The sequence below is a fragment of the Crassostrea angulata genome, chromosome 1 (genome assembly GCF_025612915.1).
Source record: "Crassostrea angulata isolate pt1a10 chromosome 1, ASM2561291v2, whole genome shotgun sequence".
Taxonomy (NCBI): Eukaryota; Metazoa; Mollusca; class Bivalvia; order Ostreida; family Ostreidae; genus Magallana; species Magallana angulata.
This window is the reverse complement of record NC_069111.1, coordinates 52577032-52602341: the sequence shown is the minus strand read 5'-3', so window position 1 is coordinate 52602341 and position 25310 is coordinate 52577032. Positions and strand designations below refer to the sequence as shown.

At 33.5% G+C, this 25310-nt stretch overlaps 1 protein-coding gene across 2 annotated transcripts; it reads left to right on the top strand.

Annotated features, from left to right (window-relative positions):
- The first annotated feature begins 5125 nt into the window (after positions 1-5125).
- LOC128188174 (cullin-1-like) lies at positions 5126-17196 on the top strand. Of its 2 annotated transcripts, none has more exons than XM_052859077.1 (20): positions 5126-5245; positions 5650-5939; positions 7599-7779; positions 8096-8263; positions 8705-8846; positions 9635-9798; positions 10117-10279; positions 10760-10890; positions 11186-11293; positions 11385-11491; positions 11617-11665; positions 11929-12060; positions 12147-12270; positions 12618-12700; positions 12902-13033; positions 13333-13425; positions 13526-13641; positions 13944-14049; positions 14476-14589; positions 15518-17196. In XM_052859077.1, exons 2-20 carry the CDS (start codon positions 5800-5802, stop codon positions 15596-15598), a joined length of 2334 nt encoding a protein of 777 aa, XP_052715037.1. In that variant the 5' UTR covers positions 5126-5245; positions 5650-5799; the 3' UTR covers positions 15599-17196. The 2 variants fall into 2 exon arrangements, with proteins under 2 accessions (XP_052715037.1, XP_052715029.1); XM_052859069.1 differs by lacking the exon at positions 5126-5245 and adding an exon at positions 5360-5521.
- The last annotated feature ends 8114 nt before the right edge of the window (positions 17197-25310 follow it).

The following is a 25310-nucleotide window of genomic DNA, read 5'->3' as shown; positions in this document are numbered from 1 at the left end:
TCGTCACTAGAAATATTGCGTTTCAGGACTTTGGCCCTATAGATACTACGACCCCTTCGCGCTAACATCCGTGCCATCGAGAGAATATAAGTTAATTGTAGAACTTCTATAACAATCGCTATAAAATAAATAAAGTTTAGGTTTTTTAAGGTAGTCCATCCATAACTAAAGCAAATCTAAAAATTATGATTGATTTATACTACATCGCATATATATTTTAAAGTTATGAGGCTGATATAAACCAAACTTGGGAGTATGTATATAGTCAATCAAATGAACTTTTTGCACTTAAAACTTTTTAAAGAGTTGTCTGTACTTTGGGATTTTTTTTTAATCATTATTTGAAAATATGTATTGTAAATTATGAATTATTTTAACATATTTGAAAAAAGGTAAAACTTTTGCAACTTTTTACCAAGAGAAACAATAGAAAATCACTTGTACTAAAAAAAAATATTTAAAAATGCATTTTTCCCATAGACTTCAGTGTTAACCTCCACATATGATAAATTTGTTAATATTTTTTTTTCAAAATTTCATAGGTGAATCTTTAATTATTTAATAAACCCCTTAAAATCACACTAAGATTTTAGTGATCAAACTTGCAATCAATAAGATATGAAATATGATAGGTATGGATGGACTACAAATTACTTAATAAATGGGCGTGACAATTATTTTTTCAGGTAGTTATTGTTACAATCAACAGCATTGCTTCTATAATTTATACCAAAATCTTGATGGTTTTTAAGTGATTTGTAATAGTCTACGAGTCCTTTGACTCCTCGTTTAATGGGTCAGTCCCTATTTCTTGATTTCGTAGGAAGTTACCTTTATTTCTCTTCCGCTTTTTGTTATACATATGTACATGTATATGTGTTCACAAAATATTAAACAGTAAAAACATACAGATTTCATGCAATAGCGATCTCCAAGGAATGGCGCAACGGGCGTGAAACAACTACCGGTATATGGTGAACACAACTTCAAACTATAATCTACCTATCCTAAAAATTTCATATTCATACCTTTGATAGTTTCTGAGTGTATCTCTGCACACACTTGAATTGTTTTGCCAATATGGATACATTGACCCTTACAGAAGAAATTAGTCCTCGGGAATCGGGGCTCAATTTTCATGTCTAATGCGCTGACAAGGGACAGCCCAATGATGACTAATGCCAGCCATGAACCAACGAGTATATCTAGCAAGAACATTTTTAGCTGACCAGGTTTATTTCAGCATGAAATTTCTGAATATGTGTTCCGCGAGAACTTTGCCAGAACAAGCCGAGAGAGCTACTCATATGGAATTTCAATTTTCATCACAGAGAGAACATGAGCGAATTCAAGAAAAAAGGAATTAAAAACAATTGGACAGTCTGAAACACAAACAAATGTATATCGCAGATGTTAAATACGGAATAGACCACCTAGTGAGTAAAGGCACAATTTTGGACAGCCTATCGAAGATTTGTACCGAGGGTATAATTATTAATTCGAAAAATTGCAATACCTTAAAGGTCAATAACAGTGCGACATTTAAGTCCGGACATGACACAGTCAGGACTTTTAGCTACCCTTTCCGTTAGACATAACTTACTTTTGTTTATATATTTTGGTGGGACATTTTACTCTGATCCTATCATGTCAGCATGAATGTACACATTGCTCTAGTTTTCTTATAAGTGTCTCTCAAATTACGAAATCCCATGGGATATTGGTGGGATTTTTCATCCCATCTCAAACCCCACCAAAATCCAATGGGAGAAAAAAAATGCTATAAAGTCCTCTTTAGATCTATAGACATAGACAATCTGAGGAATTTCAACATGCAGTCTGGCCAGGATACTTAAAAATCAGAAAAATAGGCTTCTGATAGATTTGGGGAAAATGAATTCTGAAAGAGAACTAAACCACGATTGAGCAAGTGTTTGTAGTTAGACACTGGAATCAAGCATAAAAAATAGAAGCTAAAGGTACTGCGAAATCCTATGCGCGGGTGAAGGATACATCAGTATCCATAAAAATATGAGAACCTTGTACGTTTCAATTTGCCATATGACCAGGGAGTAGATAACGCTCTTAAAACTCAAGGTACATGTACCATTGTGAAAGAGAGAAATATCGACCAAGAGAAAGTTCTCTAGAACTATTGTGTCGAATAAGGTACAGGAGGAAGAGGTTCAAAGTGGAGATGAATGATACCAGAGGCCTAGTGTCATTTAACTTATAGCGCCTTTTAAACTTAAGAGTATACAGGGTTAAAACAGAAAGAGAAGAAATAGATGAGGAGACAATTTAACAAGGTTTGAGTTATACAAATAAACATGTAAATAAGAATAAACTGTCAGTAATATGGGAACGCATGACACTGAGATCCAACAAACTTTATAAATCGACAGAGCCAAAAGGAAACATATTGTTTGAAGTTATACATGTGGAGTTTAACGTTTGAGGGAATACCATGTTGAATTGAAGATAAAAACCAGGATAGAGCGAACAATTGTGTCCAGAGAAACTTTTGACAAGATCCTAGATAAATCTTTACAAGATCCTGATGGTGTGAAGTTTGTTGTTGCTAATGAAAGAAATGGTACTCGTTTTTGAAGAAATGGTTTACGAGTTCCCAGTCATAGTAAGGGGTGTTAACAATAAACTTGGAAAAGATTTCAAAACAAACTTCCGCTGTTACTGAGATACCGAAGAATCGATCTTCATCCCGAATGAATGTATAATAGGATTGCTTTAGAAGCAAATGGGGAGTTTGGTATTGCTCTAGATACAACCACATGTATCGTCCCTGGTGGTTCTGATGTCATTGTTGATCGACTCGTGGAGCGTGCTGACTTTTTAATCTAGGGGTAAAAACTAGAATAGTTTACCATCTCTTGCATATGGTCTTGTATACATCAAACTATTCGAACGGTTATATACAAATATTTACATCTACTAAGTATTATTTTTTCTGTTTCTTACGAAAACATATAGTTAATTCATAGCTCTATAGAAACAGCCAGACTGAAATCTACACGCCCCGTTTATCGATTGGTCGAAATCTACAACGGCTGAAACTGACAAGATACTGACAGGAATAAAATGGACACGCCCTGTTTTATGTTTTGGTCGAAGCCACCAGCAACCTAAGAAAAATCACGGACTGCACAAATTAATCATGATGATATCAGACTCAATGTCTCACAGGAGACGATTTCGCTGTTTCTTTTAGCTAACGTAATTATGTACATTAACAGTAATTTAGTGAATTTTACTAACTTTTATAATCAATTTATTAATAAGTTAAAAGAAAGGTGTTAATATAGATATAAAATGCTTTCTTCGATGATTCATGCGGGTTATGAAGGTAGCGATCATTGCAGAAAAAAATTACATAACCCGCTAACGCGGGTTATGTATTTTTTCTGCAATGTCGCTACCTTCATATCCCGAATGAATCCCCAAATAAAGCATTTTATTGTTTAATTGAATGTTACATTAAAGTGTATTAGAAATTGATGCAGAGTATGATGCCTGGGCTTTTAAGGGGCCATTTCAAAATACAGATTCATTTACTATAGGAATACATAGAAAATTGTTATTTTCCGCACTTCAAAGCAGATTTGAACAATACTACTTTAGCGATTTACTTCAAATTGTAATATGTGATTAGTATTATCATTTTCTTCCTTATAAGACTAGTGCAAATTAATGGGGGTCAACTCAAAATATGTAAATGCACCAAAATGTTGCTATATATTTGGAGTATCACAAATGTAGATTGGTATAATAGATGCATTCAAAATTAAGAAAACAATCCTGAGGAGAGCATTATTCTGTGTGTAAAATTTCAAAGGCGTACACTTTTACTTCTGTTTTATATTTAATATCTTATAACGTATACCTACAAAGCTTACTTTTATCAGAAATCATAAAAGCACAATGTCAACGCTCTCCTACCGAACAACGGAAAATTGTTTGAAAAATAAATTTCCGTTTAAAATGTCTGTATTTTGTTTATTGTGTTCAATTTAAAAATGGTATCGAAACATTTTCATGAAAGGTACATGTATATACATGTATACACCAGTCTGTATTTTTACCCGTATCGCTATACATTTCTTTTACATTTATCATCAAGGTTACTGGTTAAAAAAAAAACAAGTCAACGATTTTGTATGCTATATTTTACAAATATACTTGTTATAATTTTGTAGATTAAATATTTGTGTATTTTTATAATGTTTTGTGAAGTTATACATTGATCTTTTAATATAAGTGGTTTTTTTTGGCAAGCATTTTTTCTTATATTCTAAATTAAACATGATTTTACAAAATGTCCCCCCTTTGTTGTAAATTGATGGAAATGGAAGTCATGTGTCCAAATGAGTGGAGGCGAATGCTTGAAGATGCCTACTAAAGAGCCAAATTTATGCCCTAACAAGTGCATGCCTAGAGGCGCAACGACGTACGTAGGTTAAATTTCAGGAAATCTAGAGATATTGACTAGAATTGGCAATATGAGAGGCGATCAGTTTTTGATTTTGGATGTAAATTGTTTCTTCTTATTGAAAAGCTCCGCTTTTATCCATTTTTTGAAGGTTTTGATTAGATTTGTAAAAAAAATTAGAATTCATATTAAAATCACATGATCCACAATATTTTTCTACACTGTTCCAATAATCAACCCGCATGAAACACCAAATAAAAAGAGCAGTACATGCATTGTTTAATTCAAAATTAAATACATCGACTGGTTCCCGCAAAAGAAATATATATGTATAATTTAGAATGAATGAAATGCTGTATAATTCATTTTTTGAATTGAATGAAAACGGTCAAGCTTCAGGCACCCCCCCCCCCCACACACACACACACACACTAACCCCCATGCTCACTGAAACAATTTGTGATCCTCGCATGAGAATGAGTTACTTGTATGTTTGTTTTAATATCACCTTTTGTGGTGAAGGGCCTCTTGTCGAATAAATTTCGGTCACTGAATTTATGAGTACATGTGATTTGCGGGTAAATCTAACATCAAAAATGTGTTAAATAGAAATACGCGTTATTACGAGATATCATTACCGACGTATCTAAGTACAAGTTAATAATTTTATTTAATAGATAGCGCCCTCTTTCGACAACGTTGTAAACTAGGAAAATATAATTAGACGATAATGTCAGCCAATGGAACAATCTGGGTTTTTTAAAGTACATCAGATAATGTTCTTTTATTTTAATGATGGTGAGTCTGATGTTATTGAATTGTTGATGGATACATATTTTGTAGATTTTCTTAAAATCCTAGACAGATTTAGATGTCGGACCTTGTTATTATTGAGAAATCTTTGTGATGGTCGCCATCTTGGTCACGGTGAACAAAACCCATCCGTGATGTCTAAAATTCGTCATGATCTCAGAATTGTGTAAATAATTGTTACCTTATTTGGAAGATCTTTGATAAAAATTTAGCAAGTCTTGCTGTAAGATAACAGAAAGTTTACATAGAAGCATGCAGAAGGTAAACTTTATTCCAAACAAAAGAATAATTTAGTAAACTGTCAAGTCATTCATTGAAAATGCACAGAATCCATTAAATGTTTTGGTTATGATCTTGTATTTTAACACATAGACTATTTTATTTTACAGGCTTTTCCACCACCGGTCATATTGTGATGGAACAGCAAACCTGATTTTCATTTTTTTTATTTGTAATCCAAATTGGACTTTTGGAAAGAAGTAAGATTGTGTTTGGAAGATCATCAGATCCTGTTGTGATTTCACAAGACAGCTTTTGCCATGTCTGGTGGTAGACCCTCAAATCCACACGGGCTGAAACAAATTGGTCTCGACCAAATCTGGGATGATTTGAAAGAAGGAATAAAAAATGTCTACAGTAGGCAGAGCATGCCGAAAACTAGATACATGGAACTTTACACGTATCCTTAAACGATGTCTCAGTAGGCACTTGTGTCCTGTGAAGGAGTGTTAACTTTGTAGTAAATGTAGAATGAACTTCCAAATAGCGATCTTGTTTCACACAGTTTTTGGCTGAATATTGGTTTAAATTAGGCATAAAAAAATTATCATATAAATTATCTGAAGTATGTTTGTTCATAAAAAAATTAACAAATAGGTTATCTCGATCATGTATTTTTCCTGTAAAATCAACTGATTGATTCAAATCACAGTTGGAGTGACAATTTTTCAGCCAAATCTGTGATCAATAGGGTGATGGAATTTTTACTAAAAAAGCATTATTTTAGTTTTGATAAGAATAAGTCAACTAAAATCAAATTCACCTTTAAAAATGACAATAGTGGTCATTAATATCATTTAGCATTTTCACCATGAATTTTTGAGTTTGTTTATCATATGTACATTTGACCTAATTGGTACAGTACTTATAGAATTGATAATTTAAGATGGAAGCTTTATAAAACGAACATCCAAATATTTTATATTCAAGTGTGCAGTATTTCATTGATTATCAATCTATGAAATATTGATACATTGATTCATCCAAAATGTTAGAGATTAACAAGGATTTTTTTTTTCATTAAAAGAAAAGTTAAAAACATCAGGTGCCTGTGGTTTTCTCATAAAATATTTTTTTTACACATATTCTTACCCATTTGTTGGTATCATGATTCAAAGAATACGAACTGCTAGGTAAGGTTTTCTAATGACCGATGAGAAAAAGAGGAGCAACTTAACAAATCTCTAGAAGGTATCCACAGCAAAACATGACACATGATAAGTTTTCTAAAATTTTACATTGGAATTTTACAGATTGTTGTAACAACTTTAAATTACTATTTTTTTTATAAATAGATGTAAAAAAACAAAAACAAACCAAAATTACTAACTCTTAACTATTTATGAGACGGATTTTGTGATAGTATAAAAATTCCATGTTACATTCTAGGTTCTCATTTCTCGGATCTTTTTGGGGTCTAAATCAGAGTGTGAACACATTGTCAATATGTGAAGATCAGATTAGAAGTATGCAATGATAGCTGTAGACTGTATTTCATGTTTGATAAAGTATGTTGTTTCAGTGTTTGAAAAAACCGTCCGCCCGACCACCCGGGACCCATAACTTTTGACACGGGCAAACAATTTTGTTTGTACAAGGGCCCGACTGGACATGGTTATTTTTTTTTAGCAAAGTGTATATAATATCGGGATCAGAGTTTTAAGAAGTTTTAATTTATCCTAGTTTCACTATCACTTTCCTTGTATGGTCATTTAACAACTGTCAACAGTCAAGACAAGTGATTAATTCACATTGACTATGCTAGACAAGTAAGCATGGGAAGGTAGAGTCCCCAGACATGCTGCTGAATAATATAGGGCTACCAAACAGAAAGGTGGATGATAACAGATTTGAATGATTTACTTAAAATAAAAAAAGTAAAGAAATGCCAATGTTTTCTCTGGGCTGGTTAAATCTGAACAGGGCTGGCAACTTATACTAGCTGTCAGCCCTGAGTGTGTAGCTACATGTAGTTTTGTGACGAGTCTAAAACAATGGTTGTTGTAACAATTTTTTTTTCATTTTTTTTTTGGTTTAAAGTTGTCCTTAACTTAATTAGACATGTGTATAATTACTGCACCAGTGTCCATCAGTCCAGTCCAAGTGGACAGAGGCAGTCCAGGATGCCCACTAATCGACGCGGCCCAAACCAGCCCACAGGTGGTGCCCAGTTTGTGGGTCTAGAGCTGTACAAACGCCTGAAGGAATTCTTGAAGCAATACTTAGTGAATCTTCTGGCGGTGAGTAATTTTTACAATACAGCTCGGCCATAATTCTTCAGGTGCATAAGTTTAAGATGAATATTAAATAAGTGAGAAAATTGGCAAAGAGAAAAAAACATACCTTGCATGTGAAGTTCAGAATTTTACCTGGGATTTTCCACCCAGTTTATTGTATTTAAATTATGAAATTCCCCTTTCCCCAAAATACAGTGTTTTTATTGAGATTAAGGCTATGATACTGCTTCATCCAACCATCTGCATGTAAGGTATTTTAATGGATTGGTGGAAGATTTGAGGGTTGTTATCATCTAATATTGTTTTTCCTCTGTAACAGGATGGACAGGATCTGCTGGATGAGCAGGTGTTGTCTTTCTACACCAAGCAGTGGGAGGATTACCAGTTTTCTAGTCGCGTGCTCAACGGGGTGTGTGCATACCTGAATCGGCACTGGGTGCGGCGAGAGTGTGACGAGGGAACCAAGGGCATATATGAAATTTACTCTGTAAGAGATTTGTTCAGTAGAGCTTTAACAGCAATACATACATTGTACATTGTTTTGAATTTTTATCCCAAAATTTGACACTAAAAGCTGTATCTACAAATCAAATTTTCCGTTAATTAGCCCAAGTTGTTTTTAAAATTAGTCTTTACATTTTATTTACTAGTATTTCCAAGTTCCTACTGTTATAAGTGTCAAGATGAAATTGTATTTTAATGTAAATTTTTAGACTGCACTGAAAATCTTATTTTTTTCCATGAAAAATTCAAGATTATATCATTGCAGTAATTAAATGCATATAAAGAAACTGAAAGATAGTGTGGTATGTTTACTATGCTTCTGTAGTATTCAAGTCAAGAACATCAGAGCAGTCAAGAATCATTTAGTTGTTATACTATAAAGAATTGGATGAAAGATTTAAACTGTTGTTTTACAACTTGACAGCTGGCATTGATTACATGGAGAGAACATTTATTCCGGCCATTGAACAAACAAGTGACTAATGCTGTTCTTAAGCTGATAGAGAAGGAGAGAAATGGGGAGACAATCAACACCAGACTGGTCAGTGGGGTGATCAACTGCTACGGTAGGTCCAAATGTGTGATTGGTCTCTAAACCTCCATTTGATATCTGTGAATGCTATAAATACAAATTTTATTAGTTTGTAAATCGTTGTGTCTTATATGTTTGTTTGTTTAGTTTTTCGTGTGTGTGTGTTTTTTTTTTTCGGGGGGGGGAGGTGTTAAATATTTCATCCTATCCATTCAGATTTTGAGTTTTTCTTTAAAAAAATGAACATGAAAGGTTGGAATCAATAAATAGGATGACAACTAGACATTCTGTTGTGGTTACAACAATCTGGATTAATGTTGTGCATGTGTATTGTCTTAGAATAAACTTTATCAACAAAATAGTAGCTATGTTTTCCAAATTATTTTGTTTTGTGTCTTTAATCAAATTTCTCGTGATATACTTATTTTACTTCTATTCAGTGCATTCCTTAAGAAGTGTTTTCCCAGTGTTCATTTTGTGATCATTCGTCATTCAATTCAGAGAGGGGATTGTTTTAGAAATTTGATTTTACACAATTACATGTATAATGTTTTAAAAAGACTGTTTTATGCTTTTTATTTACATGTTAGGTTACTAAATTGAAACTTTGAAATTTTGTCTAATTTAAAAATATAATAAAGTAGGGAACTAGTGTTAACTAGCTCCAGTTATTTTAAGGAGAAACTGTCTGAATACTCTGGAGTATCCATTTTACATTTACAATCTATTTATTTAAATTAGCTATTCTGTTTCTTTTATTTTTTCAAAAAGAATGCATAGAAATCACATGTACATTGATGAACATGCTTGTCCTATTTTTAGTTGAGCTTGGGTTGAATGAGGATGACCCCACCAGTAAGGGCCCCACCCTAGGGGTGTACAAGGAGCACTTTGAGACGCCATTTTTAGAGGACACAGAGCGTTACTATACAAGGGAGAGCACTGAGTTCCTGAGACAGAACCCTGTCACGGAGTACATGAAGAAGGTACCATTATCTAGGGATTTATTGTCATGTAAAGATTCATCCTGATACACTTACAATGATCGCACTTAAAATTGCTCTACATTTGATTCGTGTAGATCAGGCCCCTGCATCATGTAGCAGTTTGGAACTTCAAGTTGAAATTTTAATCATTTTAAAATTGCAATTTGTCTTGAATTTACATGTAAAATTCATTTGTAAAAAGAACATAATTCACAAAAATAAAATAAATAAAACCACTAAGACTATGCTCAACTTTAACATTTATTGCAACATTTCTTTTATAGTACTGATAATCAGTGATTTTTCCAATGTTTGTAGGAGGAAGCTCGTTTGATGGAAGAGCAAAAGCGAGTCCAGCTGTACCTACATGAAAGTACCCAGGATGTGTTGGCCAAAAAGTGTGAAAAAGTGATGATTGAAAAGCACCTGGAGGTCTTCCACTTTGAATTTCAGCATCTGCTGGATGATGACAAAAATGAAGGTAAAAAATTGTTAAATTCATAATTATTTAAACAAACCCATGATGAACCCTTTGTTGTCAATATATCAATATAGATATAAGTCTTTAACAGTCTTCAATCTACTTCATAGAATCAGTTTAATATTATATATTATGTTCATTTATTTTAGCCGTTTGTTATAATTGTTGGATGATTGCTTTTAGTCTTGGTCACAATAAAATTTACTACTACAACATTGCCCCCTTTTGACATCATTTACTTTAACTTAGTGCATTTGACTGTGTATTAAATTTAGCCTTTTTGACAGAGAACTAATTAAAAAACATAACTAAATGTCATGCATACCTTTTTTTTTAATACTTAAAATATTTTTCATCTTCTCTCAGGCCACTGTGATAATTTTACTGAATTTTTGAGTAAATATGTTCTGTGTATACCTGTGGGATATATATCCCTTTGATGCCTATCGAGCCTTTGATTTATTTCTGTGAACTGTGTAGACCTGGGGAGGATGTATCAGCTTGTGTCCCGGATCCAGGACGGGCTGGGTCAGCTAAAGACTCTCCTGGAGACCCACATCTACAACCAGGGTATAGCCGCCATCGACAAGTGTGGAGACTCTGCCCTCAATGTAAGCAACCAAGCTATTGCTTCTATGGATATATTCAAGTATTATTATTTAAAGTTTAGACAAGCACATGGCAGATAGTGCAAAGTATGGGGATTTTATTCTTAAAATGATTTCAAAATCATCAAAATGTCTGATAGATATGTAGTAAGCTTTTGAAAAGATAAATTACCAGATGATTTATGATATTTGTGTATCAAGGATATAAACTAAACAAATATGCCAACTGCACATAATTAAACAAGTATTTTCAGGTATGTATCTCATTAAATCATCAATGAAATACTTCTTTTATCAGGACCCCAAAATGTACGTACAGACCATTCTAGATGTACACAAGAAGTACCATGCCCTAGTGATGACTGCCTTCAGTAATGATGCCGGCTTTGTGGCAGCTCTAGATAAGGTGAGAACAAGCTAACCTCTGTCAACTTCCTCATAATATATGTCCACATGTTTGTAGTTTAACTAATTAATGGCTATTAATTGTTGCACAGGCTTGTGGGAGATTCATCAACAATAACTCGGTGACTAGAATGGCCAACTCGTCCAGCAAATCTCCTGAGCTTCTGGCCCGCTACTGTGATCTGTTGCTCAAGAAGAGGTAAGTTCCATCGTCAGCTTGATTAGTTGTCTTTGAGAATCCTGATGTGTCTCATTATATCCAAAGGGTCTTTTTTCACTGAAAGATAACAGTTTATCAATGATTTTGGTGTTATTTTACTACAGTTCTAAGAATCCAGAGGAAGCAGAATTGGAGGACACTCTGAATCAAGTGGTCAGTAGACGCTGTTCTCTCTGTACTCACTGAGCAGTATTACATCTTATACTCTCAATCTATGCTATTATAGCTAATATCTCCTTATAAAATTTCTACCACGCATCATCTCTACATTTAGATGTTGCTCATATTCATCTTGGACTCCAATTGCTCTTTCACATACCAGTAATGATTGCTAAGATTCTAAACCTTGCTATTATCGTTATATTCAATAAACTTGATTACTCTCTGAAATGAAGAATAGAGTGATATTTTTTCAGATGATTGTGTTCAAGTACATTGAGGACAAGGATGTATTCCAGAAGTTTTACAGTAAGATGCTGGCCAAGCGGTTAGTGCAACACATGTCGGCCAGCGATGATGCTGAGGCCAGCATGATCTCAAAACTCAAAGTAAGTCGTGACCTGCCCCATGTTAATATCTTACTTAGAGTTTTAAAGGAGATTGTCATTAATTAGTTTCTTCCCTTTGACAACAGCAAGCCTGTGGCTTTGAGTACACATCCAAACTACAGAGAATGTTCCAAGACGTCAGCGTCAGCAAAGAACTGAATGACCAGTTCAGGGATCACCTGAAGAAGACTTCTGAGGAGCCACTAGACAGTGAGTATCTACATTATAGGATTCATGATAAATTATCTGTGTTACAGTATCCATGAAATACTATCATTATTACATGGCCTCAATACAGTAACTACATTACTGTACCCTTGATGCAGTATCCACATGATAGTATCCATGAAATAGAATCAATTTCATGGTATTCATTATGTAGTATCCACAATTCAGAGGAACAGAGACAATGTAAACAACATTCTTTCTTATTAGTCACCTGTTCAAACTTAAAAGCATTTGTATTGTGATGGAGTTGTATTCTCCTGCAGGAATCTCCCTGAATTACCCCCCTTTTGATGTGAGCTGACTGATGAAGTTTTTGTTTGTTGTTTCAGTTGACTTCAGTATACAGGTTTTAAGCTCTGGGTCCTGGCCGTTCCAACAATCAGCTGATTGTACTTTCACTTTACCCCAAGAGGTGAGCATGTCACAAGACTACTACATTTAGAAAGTATTTTTACAGTGACAGGTTAAGATTTAAAAGGTTATTTATACTCGAGGAAAACAAATATTTTGGATGTAAATACCTCTTAAAATAAGGATATTTGGAAAAAATGAAATATGGATAAAAATATTGTTTCACACTTGTAAGTCAAAGGGATTTTCTTTTTGTTTTTAGCTCGAGAGAAGTTTCCAGAGGTTTACTTGTTTCTATAACAACAGACACAGTGGTCGTAAACTGAACTGGTTATATCATCATTCCAAGGGTGAAGTGGTCACCCACTGCTTCAAGAACCGCTACACATTGCAGGTCAGCAGACTGGTTGTTGGTTGAACACATTCTGTGTTAACTCATCGAGCTAATCGCTTACATAAACTTTTTAAATAAAAATTCCTCCAGCATCTGTCTTTATCATTCAATTTTAATGATATGTATTTTCATTATCTTCTCTACATCAAAAAGTTTTTGCAAATTATAACCAAAACTTGACACAACGCATCTTTAAGTATCAAAGGAGATCAAGCTTAAAGACCATACTCCCAACAAAGTTGAGAAGTTTTCCTGCTATTGAAATGAATTTATTGATTTTGAATTTTGAATTTTTGCAGGCATCAACATATCAAATGGCTGTGTTACTGCAATTTAATACTGTGAAAAGACTGACAATGCAACAGTTAGAAGAGAGTACCCAGCTCAAGTCTGTACGTATCTTCTGTCATTTAATTGACATAGGTACTTCATCACTTATAGGTGTACACAAGTTACATAAATCTGTTTGACATGTTATGCATTATTTTGTAGGAGACTTTGCTGCAAGTGTTACAGATTTTACTGAAGGTCAAGCTCCTTGTTTGTGATGACGATGAGAATGACCTTCGTCCTTCCTCCTCACTGGAGTTGTTCTTTGGTTACAAAAAGTAAGATGGACATTTAGTTCAGAAAAGTGAAAATTCAATTTTACTTCCTTTGTTTAGACAATCATTGTTTTGATGAAAAATGAATTATCTTAACGGGGCACAAAATTGTCTTGATAAGGAATTGAAGAAATGGGAATTGGACTTCAGATATATTTGATACAAGATATTTGATTTAATATATTGATGAAAGGGAGAGAAACTGCTGCTTTGTGGTAAATATTATAAGAATTTTGTATATTATTTATATCTTTTGTAATAGAGACAAATACAGAATTTTCTGATATGTGCCATTTTGTTTACAGCAAAAAACTACGTGTGAACATCAATGTGCCTCTAAAAACAGAAGTTAAAACAGAACAAGAGACAACACACAAACATATAGAGGAGGACCGAAAGCTTCTAATACAGGTACCCAGCCACGCACACAGAGCACTTTGTATCTCACAAATATACCACACCCAGCCAAGCATACAGAACGCTCAGTATATGATCTCACAAATATACCACAAAATAAATGGCTGTTGTATTTAATATTGATGCAGATTGAAAGCAAAGTGTTGTTATTCATTGATAAATTAGTAAACTAGTCGTGTAGTTGGGTTGGGTTTGCAGCAAGGATCCCAAAGGTCTAGTAGGACAGATTGTGATAAAACGGGGAATACACTGTTTAATGTGCTTATTTGCCTTTGTAAATGTTTATGTGTAACAATGAATAAGATTGTTGTATCATAATTATTTACCAGGGAGCTCTTTGTGAACAATCGCTGTTTACCTGTGTGAATATTTTTAACAGTGAATGGAGATAGTTATATATAAGAATGTCGTTCATTACAGGCTGCAATAGTTCGCATCATGAAGATGAGGAAAGTCTTAAAACACCAGCAGCTGTTAGCAGAAGTCTTGAATCAACTCTCCTCCAGATTCAAACCCAGAGTCCCTGTCATAAAGGTGAGAATCAGAATTCAGGATTAACCTCGGCAAATAAGGGATCATATGAAAATCTGGACTTCTGTCTGAAAGGCTTATCTCATTTCTGATGATCTCTTTGATTATTTATTGATAACATAATTTAAGATTCTACAATATTATGACAAGCAATTCTGTGACATGTTTTCTCAGTAACCTGAATATATTCCTCCTATCTTTAAAGGGGCATGGTCATGATTTTGGTCAAATTTTATTTTCTGCTTTTATTATTTACAATGCTTTAGGAATGCATTTCTAATGATCAAATGAAATTTGGGTGCCAGTCAATGAGTTTTAAGCAAGATACAGGGCTCACAATTCTTCGTCATGTAAACTAGGCTCATGCCCTGTTTTTGTTTACATAGGTTCAATATACCAGCAAAAAATCTTTTTCAAGCTGGTTTGTCTATCTTCTTATTTATTTAAACATAAATAAACAGTTTCTAACGATTAACACATTTATTTGAGGTCTAAAACTGGAATTTTCACGTCAACATTCAAAATGTAAACAAACGCTTTGTTTACATAGCGAAGAATTGTAAACTCTGTAACTCGCTTATAACTCAACAAATGACACTCAAATTTCGGTTGCCTATTAAAAATGCCGTACTGAAGCATTGTAACATTAAAATCGTAAAAAAAAAACTTTTGACCAAAATTGTGACCATGCCCCTTTAAGTTGTGCGCTAAAATATCTTTAACTTTGAACACATCAGTGTCATTTGATATTTTTTCCAAAAGCAGCTGACTATAGCGGTACAGCAGAAAATACAACCTGAAAACGGGGGTGTGCAATTCTATTTTGACACCCTTCTTAATCCATGCTTCTTTTTACACCAGAAATTGACATGCTTAGTGTTTATATAAAAAAAAATTCTTTTAACAAGTTGCTTTTTCTTTTGAATTTCAGAAGTGCATAGACATTTTGATAGAGAAGGAGTATTTGGAGCGAGTAGAGGGGCAGAAGGATACATACAGTTATCTGGCTTAGTGAGGCATAGTGGGAATCATTGCCTTTATTGTCTATATGAGGTGATCAAATCGCCCAATGCCTTGGCAGATCAAAACGTTGCCATCAGCTGTCATCACATGGCCCCAGGGGACTCCAATCTTTTTGTGATTTTAATTCTAAGATCCCTGCTTTCTTTCCTTCTACTTTCCGGATCTTGCACCGAGAGAAGAAAAATTTTTTTTTTGATGATTGAGAATTTCTGAGGAAGTATTTACTATGTTGTGAAGTTGTATAAAGAACGTTTATTTATTGACACTGGTCTGTGTGTTCAGCTGACAGCTCCCAGAGCCACACGGGAATCAGATGTTGCCACCCATACACTGGGGCACCTTGGATATCGTGCCCACAGAATCGTCATCAATAAAGTGCTTGCCTCAAAGTATTCCTAGATCTTCATCAGTGCATTAGTGTTAGTCAGTACATTAAAACTTACAGTGTTTATAGACTTTCTGACTGAACAGAGCATTGTTGACCTAGTTTTGTATTTTAATCATAGTTATCACAACAGAATTTTTTTTATGTGTGAGAATTCTTTTTTTTTGTGTTATGTGCATTGATTTGTGATGCCCAGTACAGATCAGAGACTAGTGTGATTAGCCCAGTGATGCTCACTGTCTTATATATTGGTGTGAGAGTTGTCTGAGAGTACTCCAGATGTCAACACATGTCTATCCTCCAAGTTTTCAAGTTTGTGATTTTTTTTTAACTTGAAAATAAGAGAAATGGATGTGTCATTTTTTTCTCTGTGATGATAGAATTTAAGAATCCTCCCCCACCAGGAAATATTAATTTTATAAAATGATGAACTATAAAGAAATTCAATGATGTACATATGAATTGACAGGGTCCCACACATTTGCTTGTTTGTTTGGAAGAAAGTTTTGGTGCTGCTAAGCATGATAAAAATGGCTTTAACTGCATATATCTCATACACATAATTGGTAAAACGCAGGAATGTTGATTCCTGTTTGATTTTTGTTGAGGCAATTTTTTTTAATAAAAACAAATTCACTGAAACAACAGGTATACCTTGCTTATTGCATAACTTGCATTACCATAGATAAATAAAAAGTAGAATAACCACTACAGAAAGAAGTAAGCCAATGAGTAAGTGTGTAAGAATCAACCCAAAGTTTGACATAATAGGACTTTATGGAAGAGTAGTAGTTTTTTGTGTCAGTATTTTGGTTCAAAGTTAATATTGGTTGTGCATTTAAAAATTTATATTGTAAAATACACTGCTCTGACCACTTGGATAGAGCATTGACCTCTTGGTAGAGGTCACTGACATTGACCCCTTGTGTAGAGGTCATTTAGGCGTTGAAGCCCACTTGTGTTTCTGCTTTCCTAAGTTAATGTTAAATTCTTAATCCTATTGAATGAAAAAAAAAATTCAGAGAAGTACTAGAATTTATCCAGTTATTCCTATTAACTGCTATTTCTTTTTGATATATTACAACTATGTTTTTTTTCTCAATCAGAAAGTGGTTGATATTTATTGATGTGACTTAAGAAAGTCACAGAAAACAGATACCAATGCATTAAATGACGATGTCAATAAACAATTGTCTTATTAATCCAACAGTTCCTTTTGTTTTGTAGTTGTTAAGAGATGCATCATGGATAAATGTTTTCATCCAATGAAAACTGTCCCCTCTATTCATTTAGACACACAGATACCAACTAACTAGTAAAATTGTATCACAGTTTATACTTTTGAGGTTACAATTAGAGGATTTTCCTGGATTAATTGAAATTCTAGCTATACGGAAAATGTAAGTTGTACTGACGCCAGACTTCCAAATAGTTGTATTAAGAAACTTACAGCTGTAGTATATGGAGGAATGGACTGATCTTTATTTGTATAAGGAAATGATCAACTATAAGTTAGAATATATCCCTTATTTATCTCACTTTGGAGAATGATAGAAACATACTGACGCGGGTTCATACCCTCATGAACCACCACAGAAAACATTTTATTTCTTAAATATCTTGAGGTGGAATGTCCCTCTGATAAGAGAGATAACTTCTGTAAAAAATGATATTACTTTGTTTCTGTTAACTCACAATTATTAAGGCATGTAACAACAAGGGAGGTGGTGCTTGGTCCTAATTTATTTTGGAAGGCGATACACTTATTTAAATTCAAATATAGAAAAAAATTTGACCGGAACGAAATGAACCCCAGGGCTTTTTTGAAGCAGGGGGCAAAAAAGTAAAGAAAAATTTTACAAAATATTACAAGAAAAGTTTCATAATGATAAAGTATTTATGAGGCAATATCTACATGACTTTTACTCCCCCTCCCCATCCCGATGGATTAATTCTTTTTTTTAAATTTAACAAAATTTTATGTACTTGTTCAGTACATGTACAGGTGATGTTTGATGTTATAGGCCAGAGAATATTTGGATGGAATGTTTTTATTTCTCTTTCTATAGCTCGTTCACAGAGCTGAATGAATCATAATTGGGAAAAATGTGACTAACACAATTACAAATTCTATAAATACTTAGTTATAATCGTTTAAAAACTTATAACATTTCAAATGTTTAAAATTTAAGAAGGCTTTTCTATTCTGAGGGAGCAGATATAGGAAAACAAAATTAAAAAAAACAAACAAACCCAATATTCCATTTGATTCAAGACAATAAATCCCTGTATTGATATTATACCAATTACTGGAAGATTATTCGCTTAATCCCCGTGTTGTGTTATAGCAAAATTTATGCTCTGGTTTACATTTTTAGGATTTTTTAATATATGGATCCATTTACTATTATCTTATCCAAATTTAAAAACAGAAAACCTTTTTCTGAAAAGTTAGAAACTGTGCCAATTTATCATGCAGTGTATGTAAAACAATTATGTAAAACCTTCAAAAGTGTATGATAAAGAAAGATAACTCTTGCTGATTGAAGCAATTTTTGTTGCAAACCTATACAACAAAGTGCTATTCTGAACTAAAATGCAGCGCTTCAATATGTTTTGTAATATGAAATGAAAATGTATTTAACTATATATTATTTTCATATACATTTTGGATTTTTAATTTTATGCTGCGATGGTAAAATTTTGCCTTTTTTAATCACTATGTCTAGTTTATCAATTATTGAAAAATCTAGCAGCGCTTCATCACTTCATTTTTGTTTCATATGAATCGATTGATATTGACTTTGTTGAAAATCAATATGAAATTTTTTAAAAAATATATGGCAAAATTAATAGCAGAGGGATATTACACCTTAATAGGGCAAAAATCCCAAAACCCCCAAATATCCATTATTTATTTGAATTGAGATACTTCCATTATATTCAAGGTGTGCTCATTTTATGATATGCAGGCCACCTGCCTATTTGATCTGCAAAAATCCCGATATATAATTTTGTTGTCAATTGGTATTTGTAAAATGGTACAGGTTTTGATGATAACTAATATAAAGCACTCCTATACAACAGAAAACAACTGTACAAAACATGCTTTTGTGAAGGAGTTTTACATTAATTGAATGAAGGGGTCCAAGGTGTTTCGAATGTTGCGGAAATATTGACTGACGAAGGATGGAACAATATAGAAATTCATTTTACCCTTACTTTCAAAACTTTTGCGTAAACTCCATTATGATTATGAAATTATTTTTATCCAATCAATAAAAGTTGTGGGCTAACAAAACTTGTTTAATTTGCATAAATATATATTCAAAACCTAAAAATACCACCCACGTGTGTGTTTTGGGGGAGGGGGGGTAGGATATAGGGATACTTTACAGATGGGACAGAATACGAAACTGATAAACTTTGCTAGCCAAAGGGAAAGGCGTTCACTAAAAACCCTCGACTAACGAAAGTGTTGATGTGGATACAAGTCCTTGTAAAGAAATCTCAAGACTGAATTGTTTTTAAATTGTTTAAATAAAATGAACTCCCAAGCGTGTGTGTAAAATTATAAAAATTTAAGGGGGCTACGAGGTGGCTGCCATTTTAGACATTATTGATCTCCTTTAAAAGAAGAGCTCCTTATAAAAATAATAGAAAATGATAAAAATTTTATATTAAAATAAATGAAAGTTTTCTTTATCAAAAAGTAGTTGACAGCTTCAGAAATCACATATCAAATTTTCAGCTAAATCTGATGCTTTTTATACCATAATATATTTTGACCCCCCCCCCCCACCCTCTTGTATTTCGTGACTTATTATCGTTTAATCCTTGATAACCTGACGCACCACGTGTACTCTGGGGTTTAACTTTTCATATTTTCATCTTCTCCAAAACCACCGGGCCCATTTCAACCAAACTTGGCACAAAGAAGTACTGGGTGAAGGGGGTTCAAAGTTTTAAAAAATGACCACACCCTATTTAAAGGAAGAATATTATATAAAAATTGTAATATTTGTAGCTATTCCTTTAAGAACTTTCTCAAAAACGATAAGGACAGAAGCTTAAACTTGCGTGGAAGCATCCTCTGATGGTGTCAATTCAAATTTGTTCAAATCTTGATCCCCGGGGGTAGGGCCACAATGGGAGGTCGAATTGTTACTTAAAATTATAGAGAATGTATAGAATATATAGAGGAAAAATCTATTAAAATACAAAAATCTAATCGTCCAAAAAAGCTGTAACTTGTGTGAAGCATCCTCGGGCAGTGTGGCCTCAATGGGACTGTAATTTAATGTTTAATATTGAAGTAAATAAAAGTGCATGTTCTTCTTAACAAAAACCAATTGGGCAGAAAAGCTGTAATTTGTGTAGAAGCATCCTCTGGTAGTCTTGATTCAAGTTTGATCAATCATGATCCCTAGGGGGTAGAGGGGGTCATAATGAATGGGAATGAATTTTAACATTGGAGTAAATAGGGAAAAAAATCTTAAAAACCTTTTCCTTTTCAAAAGGAGCTCAATGCTTAAGAGGGTCCGATGGTCATGACCATTGTTAGACTGTATTGACCTCCTTAAAAAGGAGAGCTCTATGTAAAAATATAGTAAAATGACCAAATTTAAAATGTAAAATATATGGGTTCTTTCTTTACTATTACTAAATAATAACTCATATGTAATAAAAAAAATTCATATCTGGAAGTTTTTGGTAGATCTGATGGTTGACCATCTGGCCTCCTTAACTTGAGGATACAATACAATGTATGTGCAGAACATATTTTTAAACAAGATATACACTACAACTTAATTGTCTCGATGTTTTGTATTTGATACTAAAGCTTTTCTGATCAGTTATGGCTATTCTTGCTCTGATGAGCGATGTGGTCTCTGGTCCTCTTGTTGATATACTTATGGATTTTTGCGAGAATTGATGACACTTTGACAATAAATGGGCGCTATGTAACTTTGATTGAGTAATTTATAAATTCATTGCAGTTTTTTCTTTAGATTCCTTAGTTAAAGTAAGTTCACAACTTATAAGTAGATAAATTCATAAAAAGAACAGTAGGTACATGTAATGGGTCACATTTCACAGTCAAAATGACAGGTTTTGGTTTGAAGCAGTGGCTTAGAATGGCAGGTTTTAGTTTGAAGCAGTGGCTTTGACGACTTCTTGTATCAGTAGGGGTGCTTGTAAAGGTTGTTTATCTTTAATTTGTAACTGAGATCTAGGGTACTCTGATTCCTGACCTTTTAATGAACTCCCTTAGTTCAAGGATGATTGTTGACTTTTCTAGTTTTTAATTAAATTAAAGATTTGGCGTATCGATTTCTTTGATCCCATGAAGAGGAGAAACAAGATATCAATGTAAACAATGTAAAAAGGATTTTTTACCTTTATCTTTAGACAAATCTTTTATTAGAAGAAGTCTTTATCAGGAAGTGAAAAAACGATTCCAAATGAGAATTAAAGACCAAAAAAGCAAGTTATGCAATTCACAAAAGAGCGACAAAACATAAATAAAAAGAAATAACATTGATATTTTTGGCTATGGTTGTGAGCTTGGGAAATAAAAAAAAATCCAATATAATCAAATCTCTGAGAAAACGTTCAGCGTATAACCGAGAGGAATCACGAATCGCCAATTACATACTTTAAAAGAGTTTCGATTTTTGATGTTTTAATTACAATGCTTTATCAAAGACATTCCTTATATCAAACCAATTTCGATTACAGAGAGCATAATTATTTTAGTGTCTGTAAACAAAGTTCGAGTGTTTTGCTTTTGTTTGCAAAGTTTTACGTTTATTTATTTTGTTTTGGAATGATTTATAATTTCTTGTTTATGACAGGTAATTTTTTTTTAGAACGAGCAATTTTAATTTTACAGCAGTCTTTTGTAAAATAAACATACATTGACATGATTTTGTCTGAATGCTAGGCTTACTAAAGAATATATATTATAAGAAAAAATAGAGTTTGAACAGCATTGCAGTTGGGTATACAGAAGATAAGATGAACACATGTCTACAAGTGGGTATACAGAAGATACGATGGACACATGTCTACAAGTGGGCATACAGAAGATACGATGAACACATGACTACAAGTGGGTATACAGAAGATACGATGAACACATGTCTACAAGTGGGTATACAGAAGATACGATGAACACATATCTACAAGTGGGTATACAGAAGATACGATGAACACATGTCTACAAGTGGGCTAACAGAAGATAAGATGAACACATGTCTACAAGTGGGTATACAGAAGATAGATGAACACATGTCTACAAATGGGTATACAGAATATACGATGGACACATGTCTACAAGTGGATATACAGAAGATACGATGAACACATGTCTACAAGTGGGTACACAGAAGATAAGATGAACACATGACTACAAGTGGGTATACATAGTATACGATGGACACATGTCTACAAGTGGGTATACAGAATATACGATGAACACATGTCTACAAGTGGGTATACAGAAGATACGATGAACACATGTCTACAAGTGGGTATACAGAAGATACGATGGACACATGTCTACAAGTGGGTATACAGAAGATACGATGGACACATGTCTACAAGTGGGCATACAGAAGATACGATGAACACATGTCTACAAGTGGGTATACAGAAGATACGATGGACACAAGTCTACAAGTGGGCATACAGAAGATACGATGAACACATGTCTACAAGTGGGTATACAGAAGATACGATGAACACATGTCTACAAGTGGGCTAACCGAAGATACGATGAACACATGTCTACAAGTGGGTATACAGAAGATACAATAAACAATGTGTTCAAGTGGGTATACAGAAGATAAGATGGACACATGTCTACAAGTGGGTATACAGAAGATAAGATGAACACATGTCTACAAGTGGGTATACAGAAGATACGATGAACACATGTCTACAAGTGGGTATACAGAAGATAAGATGAACACATGTCTACAAGTGGGTATACAGAAGATAAGATGAACACATGTCTACAAGTGGGTATACAGAAGATAAGATGAACACATGTCTACAAGTGGGTATACATGATTAGAGTCTGATATTTAAAATTTAGTGCACATAAATGCAGTGCAAAAACTTAAAATCGAGAAATCCTCAGCCCTGCTACAAACTTCGCATTTATTGTTATGGTAATCTTAATGTTTACTCAATGGATTAATTATAGGCGCGTGTTATGAAATACAGTAATGAGCTTACATCATGGCAGCAATGATACTGGGATTCTTCATAGGAAAGGAACGCCCATCCAAGACTTTTTGCCAGGAGCCAACAGTCTTTCTCCCTGTTCACTGTTTCTACGAAATTACAACGTCCTGTTTTGCAACATTTTTTAATGACGTTAACTTGTTTGGGCGATATTGCGCAATATGATGTAGAATAGTTAAACCATGAAAATCTGCTTCACTCAATTCATTTCTTATAATGATTAAACATTTATTTCTTGATAAGTTAACATCTCTCCTGTGTATTGTTTAAGTATGTATCAAGATAAATGTATCCTATTGTAAATCTTATTTCTTTATGGTGCTACTTTATTTTAACAGTTATTAACTATAGTTCGCTGCGAACAAAATATTAACTGAATAGGAGAAATTTAAAGGACTTGTTATATAGTGATATACATGTATATTCGTCAGAACAAGGCCCAGTTATCCTCGCGAAAAATATGAAAAACTAAAATATAAAAAAAATGATTACAATATTATGGAAAGACAAATCATTAATCAAATCATTTAAAAATACAGGTGCAATAAGACGATATTATGTATCTAGTCAACGATACTTGATAAACTGCCATTACCCACATAATGGATGAACTAGTTAGTGTAAGTCGTCGACTTTAGAGAGGTTAAGTGAATTCTGCCGTCTCTCACAGAATTAGGCTATTTGTTCCTGTCTTTCTTTAATGGAGTTAGATACCAGCTATTATCAACACATTAACGTGCTATGTGACTGTTTAGTCCTGCATGTCATGGACCGGATGTTTAAAGAGATTGCGTGAAAGTTGAACTGTCTGAATCTGTATCGTATCTGAGAGAGTCAACCCTTATATATTACCAACGAAGCAACAGTTCTTAGAATGAAGATACTAACAATACTAAGCTATTGATAAGAGGTTTTGAATACAATAGACACTCCTCCCCACCCCCTACCAAAAAAAAAAAAACCAAAAAACAAATCAAAATTAAAAACAAACCAAATACAGTAAGACATTTCCAAAAATACATAAATGATGAATAAACTAAAAATAACAGAACAAACAAACTAAAAGCATAAATATATATCTATAAAATACAAACATATACAAAAAGAAAAGCAAGAGAAAGCTGTCAATGTGACAGTACACCGGGTCTACTTTTGTGTGAACGGTATGGACCCAAATCATTTGTCAGCCCTGAACTGATAAAACACTACGTTTCCAGGGAAATGGGATCCTTTATACGAAATATTTTGCCAAAAGATGACCAAATTTAATGGCAGGTATTTTCGCAAAAGCTATTAAAAATAAAAAATCCAAGTAATATGCATATCTCTACTATTTTGTATAATTGATCTGCTAAACAAAAATGTACTACCTTGAAAAATATATAGGAGGAGTTATCTGTACAATATTGGTACCCTATATGCAATATTATAGAAAAAAAATTTCAGCAGCTGGTATTTTTTGCATGAATTATCAGAAATCAAAATCCAAGTGTTATGCACATCTATGATATCTGTATAATTGATCTGCAAAACAACAGCTTCCTATCTTAAAATCTGTAAGAGATATCCGTACGAAAGGGGTACTACCCTTTTAGATGCCGCCCGCCCGCCATTTTCATTATTTTACTAACCGGATTTTTCCTTTGGAAACCCGATTATAAACAGTGAATAACATCTAATATTGTTTTGAAATACGCATGCTGAAATGGGTACTCGTATCCAAACAATGAATGAATGAATGAATTAATTAGGAGTTTACTCTTAATTATTTTAGCATTACAGAACACAGCCATAAACTGGTTTTAGGAATTTCCATTCCCGTTCTTAGATGTTACTCTTTTATAATTATTTATTCTTGCAGTTCTTAAGAGTTCCTAAGACAAATCTTAGGTAAAAGTTAGATCCATCAAAAACAAACGCTATCTTAGGAATATCCTAAAATTAAGGTGTCTTGAATCCTTATTATATAGAGAAACACAGCGCCTAAAAGCAATCAAAGTAGATTCATTGACTAGTAGTTGTTATTATGGAAAATAATAAGATAGATGTATATAAAAATCAT

What these genes read in the sequence shown, in the direction of transcription:
- LOC128188174 (XM_052859077.1), top strand. Translation starts at nt 5,800, where the DNA reads ATGTCTGGTGGTAGACCCTCAAATCCACACGGGCTGAAACAAATTGGT. An exon ending in GTGGAGACTCTGCCCTCAAT is followed by an intron (nt 10,891 to 11,185) that starts GTAAGCAACCAA and finishes TTCTTTTATCAG; the next exon opens with GACCCCAAAATGTACGTACA. An exon ending in TTGTGGCAGCTCTAGATAAG is followed by an intron (nt 11,294 to 11,384) that starts GTGAGAACAAGC and finishes ATTGTTGCACAG; the next exon opens with GCTTGTGGGAGATTCATCAA.